General features: G+C 32.8%; 2 protein-coding genes across 2 annotated transcripts; both read right to left on the bottom strand.

The window, feature by feature from the left end:
• Positions 1-2,975: 2,975 nt before the first annotated feature.
• LOC107930752 (proline-rich receptor-like protein kinase PERK2) lies at positions 2,976-3,389 on the bottom strand. Its single transcript, XM_041084736.1, has one exon. The coding sequence runs from the start codon at positions 3,387-3,389 to the stop codon at positions 2,976-2,978; it is 414 nt and encodes a 137-aa protein (XP_040940670.1).
• Positions 3,390-5,540: 2,151 nt separating this feature from the next.
• Positions 5,541-5,990, bottom strand: LOC121212285 (proline-rich receptor-like protein kinase PERK2). The gene has a single exon (XM_041084735.1). It carries the CDS (start codon positions 5,988-5,990, stop codon positions 5,541-5,543), a length of 450 nt encoding a protein of 149 aa, XP_040940669.1.
• Positions 5,991-10,204: the final 4,214 nt, after the last annotated feature.

The raw sequence follows: 10,204 nt of genomic DNA, 5'->3' as shown, positions 1-10,204 counted from the left end.
GGCCTTACCGTATCTTAAGGCGAGTTGGACCTGTTGCTTACAAGTTAGAGTTACCGCTGGAGCTGGATTGGATTCATGATGTGTTTAATGTCTCGATGTTGAGACGGTACCGATTGAATCCATCACATATTGTTACGATTGACGAGGTTAAGTTACGACCAGACTTGATATTCGAGGTAGAGCCTGTTCAGATCTTGGAACGTGACGTTAAGAAACTAACGAAGAAAACTATTCCTCTGGTGAAGGTCCTCTAGCAGAATCACAGAACTGAGGAAGCCACGTGGGAGCCAGAGGAATCTATTCGATGGCTGTATCCATATCTATTCGACTTAAGCAAAAATTTTGAGGCCAAAACTTCCTTTGGGGGAAAGAGTTGTAATGCCCCAAAATTTTAAGAACTTGTTTGTAAAAATCTACAGTAACTAATTTCTGTATCTATGGTTCTGTGTTCTGCAATTGAGTTTAAGGTTTGAAGTTCGAGTCACATCATAAGAAGTTTTGTTTTTTTAGAATCAACCCACAAGCACGCACTATCCGCTTAAGTTCAACTCTTTATAAAAGGGTGACAAGAATGAGCCTGCTAGTTCACTGGTTAAACATCTGTCTGTATTCTATCTGGTTCTGAGTTCGAATCTCGTAGTATGCGTAAGGAAAATATTTTTGCTAAATGCCGGAAGTCTGAATGGATGTTAATTGATAATTAATTAACGTTAGTTCTTCTTTCCCATTGTTTTTATTTTTTTCCCTTTTTGTTTTTCTTTCTTCTCTACTTTTTCTTCTTTTTTGATTTTCTCTTGAGCGTGTGACTAGGCCTTGAGTGTCACAAGGGTGTGTGGTAAGCCGTGTGAACGGCCGTGTAACTCACTGTTTATTGAATTAAGACCACATGGGTGGCCACAGGGGCATGTGTTTAGGCCGTGTACGGTCATTATAGTACAAGGTTCACATGGCCAGGGACATGGGCGTGTGCCCAGGCCGTCTTACTCACTGTTTGGGGTATAAAAATCCAAGGCCAAGGCACATGGGTGGGCTCAGGCCGTGTGGCAGGATGTTGATCCGAGAACTATTTTTGAGGCTGAGAAGGGTGCTAAACACTGATATTGGTTTTCTCGATTTACGAATGACTGAATTTTCTTACATGAGACTGATCTGTGAATCACATTCTTGAATATGCATTGTAACACCACTCTGTTATTGAACTGTTTTATTAATTATGTATTTTATCAAAATGGCTAAACATGTGTTACGGATTATTGTATTATGCATTAACATATGGTGGGAGATTGTGAGGAAGAAGGGGAGTCTGTACTGAAAATGTGGCTATGCCACAATAAGTATCACCCTGATTCTAGCGCTTGTCGCACATTGAACTAGCAGCTAAGCTGCGTTTCTATGAAAGTGTCATTGAACACTTTAAAGGTGTGCAGGGATGGATGGGCATTAAATGTCCATAATGGTTTGTTGGGATGGAAAAATTTAGTGTGTAGAGGATGGAAATAGGAGTATTGCATCCGAATCTGATCTGAACTATATTTGAATTGGAATAATACATGTATACATATCTGCTCTGAGCCTAGGTCAAACATGCTTCTAGGATGAACTGAATCTCTGAACTGGATATTCTCCATAAGTCACCGTTATTGAATTACATTCCTTTTTTCACATTGAGTTCATAACTCACCATGTTATTGTTTGGGTTTCAGGTGGTAATCAGTCTTGATCGGATCGGTGTCGCAGAAGCTTGGTCAGACACTTATTGATATTCTGCTAGCATGATTATTAGGGATATTTGTTTTATGATGTTATGGATTTATGAATATTATGTCTTTAAATTACTATTGTGATCAATAATATTTGACGACTTGTTTAATTTGATTGCGTTATGGTGGTATGGCTTTTAGAATGGTTGATGTGACTTTCCAACTTAGTTTGGATGTCTAAGCCGGGTTTAGGGTGTTATAGACCGAAATTTTCACTAGTGTAGAAAAATAGGGTTGGGTGTTTCGCAATGTTATTAGAACCAAACCAAATAGACTAAGAACCAATGAGCACGAGAACTAGAGTAAACTGCAGTTAAACTGCAAATCATCAGTCGATTAAGTCGTATTTTCACATTTTGTAAATCAGAAAAATAAAAGTTTCACTTCAAACCCCTTAAGCTTTTGTTACACTTCATCTCTGCACTCAATGAAATAAAACACAACATAAAAAAATAACCACCATTTCTTTTCTTACTTTTTCTACTAGAATAAGTTTTTTTTAAAAAAAAAACTAAGATGGACATATAACATTCAATCAAAGGGAAAAAAAAGATAAATTAGGAAAGATGAAAGACGAGGAGAGGGTTTTAAAATTCAAAGCCTTAAAAATAGAGGAGTTTAGGGTTTTTAATAATTAATATTATTTTATATTGTTGAATAGTAAATTAATTGTATCGGTGGTTGAATCTATTGAATCAAGAATTAATGATTTGATTGATTTGATTATCGATCTAATTTCAAAAATATTAATATTTTGATATAAAATTGAAACAATGTACACAAATTAGTATAACTGAAATCTGTATGAAACCGACTACCCTAATTTAAAGAAATTCATATAAAAAGGAAAGTAATCGTATGTAAATGGATAACTTGGAAGAGATAATGAAGTAGGAATCATTATATCAACAGTGGCATCTTCTCGATGTATGGCTGCTCATTATCTTGACTGCATTTATCGTTTGATTCTTTTCTTAATTAGCCAAACTCATAACAGTAATTAATTACTTCATTGACAGAACATCAATATATAAATACCCCATATATAATAAGCAACAACGTATCAAAGTACATCAAATAATGGGAATTGGAGAAGTCCCATTTATACAAATAAATATAAGTGGGCAAAATCAATACTCATAATAAAGGCACAAAGACGACTAAAAACCTTATTAAACCAGATCCAGTATGCAGCAGATAAAAAAATGGGGTACTTCAAGGAGTAGAACGAGAAGGTGGTGGAGAAAAGAAAGGAATAGAGGGAACTGTAGTTGGGGTTGTAGGGACTGAAGGAATGCTTGGCAGAGGGGGCAGTCCTCTTGGAAATGTGGTAGGAAGTGGAGGAAGCGCCCCAAGGTTTGGGAGATTAGGGAAAGATGGCAATGGTGGAAAAGAGAAAGGAATAGGGGGAATTGCAGTTGGGATTGTGGGGACTGAGGGAATGCTTGGCAGAGGGGGCAGTCCTGTTGGCAATGTGGTAGGAAGTGGAGGAAGCGCCCCAGGCCATGGGAACAATGATCGGGATGGCGTTGGGAGATTAGGGAAAGATGGTAAACTTTGCGTTTGAGGCTGCTGCAGAAGGTGACGAGCTGCTACCCCAACATCAATGCTTGCAAATGACAAAGCCATCTAGAATGCTAAAGCAAAGCAATTGAAAGAGGCCATTTTTGTTCAGAGATTTCGAAACAAACGAAGCAGATGAAACGAAGTTCTTTATCTGAATAGTTGTGAGTGAGGAAAACAAAGCATGGTATTGAGGTTTATATAGGCATTGGAGCAGTGAATAGAAATCCCTTGCTCTTAAACGATGCTCCATTCCTGCTCCCAAAACAAAATAGCGCCACATGTTTTTTATTTTTTCCATTTTAATTGTAGTTCATTTTTTAAATAAAAAATCTATAATGATTTGGATTAAGTTTTAACCTATTATCAACGTTTTTGTTTTATTTTTATTTTCAATTAATTTTACCTATTATTTAATTAACAAATATATAATGACTTAGAGTTAATTTAACAGTTTTTTATGTCATATTAAATACATGTAACCTCTTACAAAAATTGTCAATAAATTATGCCTAGTGACAACGTTATTCAAATCTAATTTCATTGTTAATACCTATTTCTATTTTTCTTCTACTGTCTTCAACTTTAAATATAAAGGGATTGAAATTTTAAGAATTGAGATTTCTTTTCTTTGTATTAGTGGACGTTTGATTTTTTGTTTACTGAAATTGATACATATCTTTTCAGATTTATCAATATTTTTTAAAATTATTTAAGATATGTATATAAATATATTACAAATATAAAATGAATGAAACTAAATACATTTCAAATATAAAATATTTATTAATAAACTTAAAAAATAAAATTTATCATTCAAATAAATCCAAAATTAATAATAAAAATCTATCATTTAATATGAAAATTTAAGGATTTAGCTCAGTTACTTAATAAAAGAAGCTAGAAGGTGAACGGAATTTTTTTTTGATAACCGAGTGAATGATTTTTTCTTAATTATATTTTGAAAGTGAAAGTATATTCCATTTTTTAAAAAACTTTACATTTCGATGTAACATTTTTAATTAGTCACGTTTCAATTAAGTTTTTAGCATAATAGTAAATAATTAAAAATTTTAAAATTTTAATATTATTCATGCATAGGATGGTGCACTATGCTCTAACAGGTGTGACTGAAATTGATCAGAATGAGTTGATGCAACTGGTACGGACCAAAATTTTCACCAATGTAGAAAAAGGGTGTTGGGTGTTTCGCAATGTTATTGAAATTGAACCAAACAAACCAAGAATTGATGAACCCTAGAACTAGAGTAAACTACAATTAAACTGCAAATCATCAGTCGATTAAGCCGTATTTTCACATTTTCTAAATCAGAAATATAAAAATTTCACTTCAAATCCCTTGAGCTTTTGTTACACTTCATCTCTGTACTCAATGAAATAAAACACAACATAAAAAAATAACCAACATTTTTTTTCTTACTTTTTCTACTAAAATAAGTTTTTTTTTCTGGTAAAAAACTAAGATGGACTTATAATATTCAATCAATGGAAAAAAAAGGACAAATTAGGAAAGATGAAAGATGGGGAGAGGGTTTTAAAATTCAAAGCCATCAAAATAGGAGTTTGGGGATTTTAATAATTAATATTATTGAATAGTAAATTATTTGTATCAGTGGTTAAACCTATTGGATTGAGAATTAATTATTCGATTAATTTAATTATCGATCTAATTTTAAAAGCATTAATATTTCAGTATAAAATTAAAACAATACACAAATTAATATAACCGAAATCTGTACGAAACCGACTACCTTAATTTAATACATAATTTGACATTCATATAAAATATTATCATGGAAATATATTGAAAGAGGAAAATATTCTTATGTAAATGGATAACTTGGAAGAGATAATGAAGCAGGAATCATTATATCAACAGTGGCATCTTCTCGATGTATGGCTGCTCATTATCTTGACTGCATTTATCGTTTGATTCTTTTCTTAATTAGCCAAACTCATGTTAACAATGGTATAATAGTAATTAATTACTTCATGGACATAACATCAATATATAAATACCTCATATATAATAAGCAACAATGTATCAAAGTACACCAAATATTGGGAATTGGAGAAATCCCATTTATTCAAACAAATATAAGTGTGCAAAATCAGTACTCATAATAAAGGCACAAAGACGACTAAAAACCTTATTAAACCAGATCCAATATGCAGTAGATAAAAAAATGGGGTACTTCAAGGAGTAGAACGAGAAGGTGGTGGAGAAAAGAAAGGAATAGAGGGAACTGTAGTTGGGGTTGTGGGGACTGAAGGAATGCTTGGCAGAGGGGGCAGTCCTCTTGGAAATGTGGTAGGAAGTGGAGGAAGCGCCCCAAGGTTTGGGAGATTAGGGAAAGATGGCAATGGTGGAAAAGAGAAAGGAATAGGGGGAATTGCAGTTGGGATTGTGGGGACTGAGGGAATGCTTGGCAGAGGGGGCAGTCCTGTTGGCAATGTGGTAGGAAGTGGAGGAAGCGCCCCAGGCCATGGGAATGATGGTCGGGATGGCGTTGGGAGATTAGGGAAAGATGGCAAACTTTGCGTTTGAGGCTGCTGCAGAAGGTGACGAGCTGCTACCCCAACATCAATGCTTGCAAATGACAAAGCCATCAAGAATGCTAAAGCAAAGCAATTGAAAGAGGCCATTTTTGTTCAGAGATTTCGAAACAAATAAAGCAGATGAGACAAAGTTCTTTATCTGAATAGTTGTGAATGAGGAAAACAAAGCATGGTATTGAGGTTTATATAGGCATTGGAGCAGTGAATAGAAATCCCTTGCCCTTAAACAATACTCCATTCATGCCCCCAAAACAAAATAGCGCCCCATGTTTTTTATTTTTTCCATTTTAATTATAGTTCATTTTTTAAATAAAAAATCTATAATGATTTGGATTGATTTTTAACTTATTATCAACGTTTTTGTTTTATTTTTATTTTCTATTAATTTTACCTATTCTTTAATTAACAAATTTATAATGACTTAGAGTTAATTTAACCAATTTTTTTTATAATCCTTTCTTATAATAAAATTTTACAATGTGGGAACAAGTCCCACAATGACAACATGATCCTTAAATTTTGGGTGGTGGCATGCCTTTAACCAAAGGATCAACTAACATTTGCTTAGTGTTAATGTGCTCATCTAGAAACTTAATGTCGATATGTTTACTTCGACTTCCACTTTTGTCATCTTAGCCATAAAGACAACGGTTGAATTGTCACAATATATGAAATAATCAAAACCCATAATGACTCAGGCCAAAAAAGTCGAGCCTCAAACCCAAATTAAATTAAATCAAAATCAAAATTTATTATATACAATTACACAAAATTAACATAATTTAAGTGTCATAATGCACATTAAATTAAAGTTTACCTTTGACATTCTAGATTGAGGCAATATTCATGTGTAAATTTTTTAGATTTATTCCCTTAATTAAAGTAATATGTCAAATAGAATACTTGAATAATCCTCCATGTTGGCAAAGTTTATGTACATTAGAAGCGAAGTAAATAATTAGAATAAATCTAAAGTATGGCTTACATATAATTTATTCACAATGTGACTTAAACTTTGGCCTTCAAGATTTCACGGTCTCAATTTATGTATTAAAATTTTAAGATCATTTTAGGTTTATTAAAAAGTCAAAAGTTTAGAAAATTAGAATTGTTACTTGAGGCATCAATATCCCTATTCTTAAGGATATTCGTGGATTTACTATTTCTAGGATTTAGTTTGTATCATGGGCAATGAAAAAATTGAAAAAAATTTCCCATTTGAATGGAATTGAGCTATTAGGCTCAAGCCTCGTGTGCACATACGTATTCTCTTATTTTTAGTCTTACAAGTTTATAGTAAACCAAATCTATATAAACACCATTTAATAGGTGTATCTAAAATATGTGTATTATATGTAATTCTTTAAAATACATGAAAACTTCCAATATGGTTTAGGTCATTTTCGGATTTTTCTTATTTAAGGTTCAAGTCATTTAAATTTAAGGCTAAGTTTTTCATGTCTAGTTATTATTGATCCGAATCATTTTAGATTTTGATCATTTTAAGTTCGAGTTATTTTGTGATTAAATCATTTCAAGTTTAGATAAATTTGAGTCAATTCGAATTTGATTTAATTACGCAGTTAATTTTTTATAATAAATTGAGCTAAATGAAATTTAGATTAGAATTTATTTAGTTTGCCTTTGTGTTTAAGTCGAAATTTAAACATCCACCTTCGAAATAAACATGTTAAGACAATTTTATTTTAAAGACGATAATACTACAGAGCTATTTGTAAAATAAACATGTTAATTTTTTAATCCCAACCTAAAAAATAAAATATACAGATAAACTATTCCATCCCAAAATTTTACATAAATTTTTTATGTCATATTAAATACATGTAACGTCTTGTAAAAATTGTCAATAAATTATGCCTAGCGACAACGTTATTCAAATCTAATTTCATTGTTAATACCTATTCCTATTTTTCTTCTACTGTCTTCAACTTTAAATATAAAGGGATTGAAATTTTAAGAATTGAGATTTCTTTTCTTTGTATTAGTGGACATTTGATTTTTTTTTACTCAAATTGATAGGTATCTTTTTAGATTTATCAATTTTTTTTAAAAATTATTTAAGATATGTATATAAATATATTACAAATATAAAATGAATGAAACTAAATACATTTCAAATATAAAATATTTATTAATAAATTTAACAAATAAAAATTTATCATTCAAATAAATTCAAAATTAATAATAAAAATCCATCATTTAATATGAAATTTTAAGGATTTAGCTCATTTACTTAGTAAAAGAAGCTGGAAGGTGAACGATTTTTTTTGATAATCGGGTGAATGGTTTTTTTCTTAATTATATTTTGAATGTGAAAGTATATTCCATTTTTTAAAAAAACTTTACATTCCGATGTAGCATTTTTATTTAGTCAGGTTTCAATTATGTTTTTAGCATAATAGTAAATAATTAAAAGTTTTAAATTTTTAATATTATTCATGCACAGGACGGTGCACTATGTTCCAGCAGGTGTAACTGGAATTGATCAGAATGAGTTGGTGCAACTGGTACAGACCGTTTGACGCCTCAAAATTCTAAGGTCTAAAGTTCAAGTCGCATCATTAAAAGTTTTGTTATTTTAGAATCAACCCACAAGCATGCACTACCCGCTTAAGTTTAATTCTTTGTAAAAGGGTGACGAGGATGAGCCTGTTAGTTCACTGGTTAAACATTGTCTGTATTCTATCTGGTTCCGAGTTTGAATCCCATAGTATGCGTAAGGAAAATATTTTTGCTAAATACTGGAAGTCTGGATGGAAGTTAATTGATAATCAATTAACGTTAGTTCTTCTTTCCCATTATTTTTCCTGTTTTTCCTTTTTCTTTTTCTTCATTCTCTACTTTTTCTTCTTTTTCAATTTTCCCTTTTCCTATTTAATTGTCGTAAGGAATATGGACTAGTTGAAGTTACGCTGTTAGCATTTTCTGTTGGGAGGTTATTGAGTAAGTTTTGATGTCAATTCGTTAATTTCAGGTTTTCTGTTTTTGCTTTACATAGTATACTTTGAGATGGCTGTTTGTGTGTGTTGCGTGAATCTCTGATAGTCAATTGTTTGGTTTCCCTGTTAGGGGGGAATATTGAGAGTAGCTAACCTCAGCAAGTCAATTCGAGTAATCGTCGTTGATTTTTTTATAAGTATTGATTTCGTTGAAAGTTGGTGTGAAAACTTTCGACATAGGTATTTTGAGTATAATTGTGCATTGTTGTTGATAAAATTGATTAATTGAGTTATTGAATGGTCGTTTTAAGTTTCGAAACTTCTCTTCATTGTCACTACCTTCAAATCGTCCCAAGTGTGTATCGAAAACCTTAGTTTTTGTAAGTTTTTTCACTGAAAATTGTGGCTATCAACGCCTTATGGTCAGGTACACGGGTGTGTGACTTGGCTGTGTACGTCACACGAGCGTATAGTATGCCGTGTGAACGACCATGTAATTAATTGTTTATAGAATTAAGACCACACGGGCAACCACACGGGCGTGTGTTTAGGCCATGTATAGCCATTTTAGTGCAGGGTTCATACGGCCAGAGACACGGGCATATGCCCAGGCTGTGTAACTCACTATTCAGGGTGTAAAAACCACTCGTGTGCCTGGGCCGTGTAAGTCACTGTTTGTAGTATAAAACCATACAGCCAAGGACACAGACATATGCCCAGGTCGTGTAACACACTATTTGTGCTTAAAAACCACATGACCAAGGCACACGAGGGCGAGCCCAGGTCGTGTGGCAGGATGTTGGATCTGAGAACTGTTTTTGAGGGCGGGAAGGGTGCTAAACTCTGACATTGGTTTCCTCAATTTATGAATGACTGAATTTGCTTACATGAGACTGATCTGTGGCTCAGATTCTTGAATATGCACTGTAACACCACTCTGTTATTAAACTATTTTATTAATTATGTATTTTATCAGAATGGCTAAACATGTGTTACGGACTATTGTATTCTGCATTAACATATCGTGGAAGATTGTGTGAAAGAAGGGGAGTCTATACTGAAATCGTGGCTATGCCACAATAAGTATCACTCTGATTCTAGTGCTTGTCGCACATTGAACTAGGAGCTAAGCTACGTTTCTATGAAAGTGTCATTGAACACTTTAAAGGTGTGAAGGGATGGACGGGCATTAAATGTCATTAGTGGTATGTTGGGATGGCAAAAGTTGGTGTGTAGAGGATGGAAATAGGAACAGTGCATTCGAATCTGATCTGAACTATTTCTAAACTGGAATAATACATGTATACATATGTAATACCTCTATTCTGAACCTAGATCAAA

The sequence above is a fragment of the Gossypium hirsutum genome, chromosome A13, assembly GCF_007990345.1.
Source record: "Gossypium hirsutum isolate 1008001.06 chromosome A13, Gossypium_hirsutum_v2.1, whole genome shotgun sequence".
Taxonomy (NCBI): domain Eukaryota; kingdom Viridiplantae; phylum Streptophyta; class Magnoliopsida; order Malvales; family Malvaceae; genus Gossypium; species Gossypium hirsutum.
The sequence above is the reverse complement of the archived record's forward strand: the minus strand, read 5'-3'. Positions and strand labels throughout refer to the sequence as shown.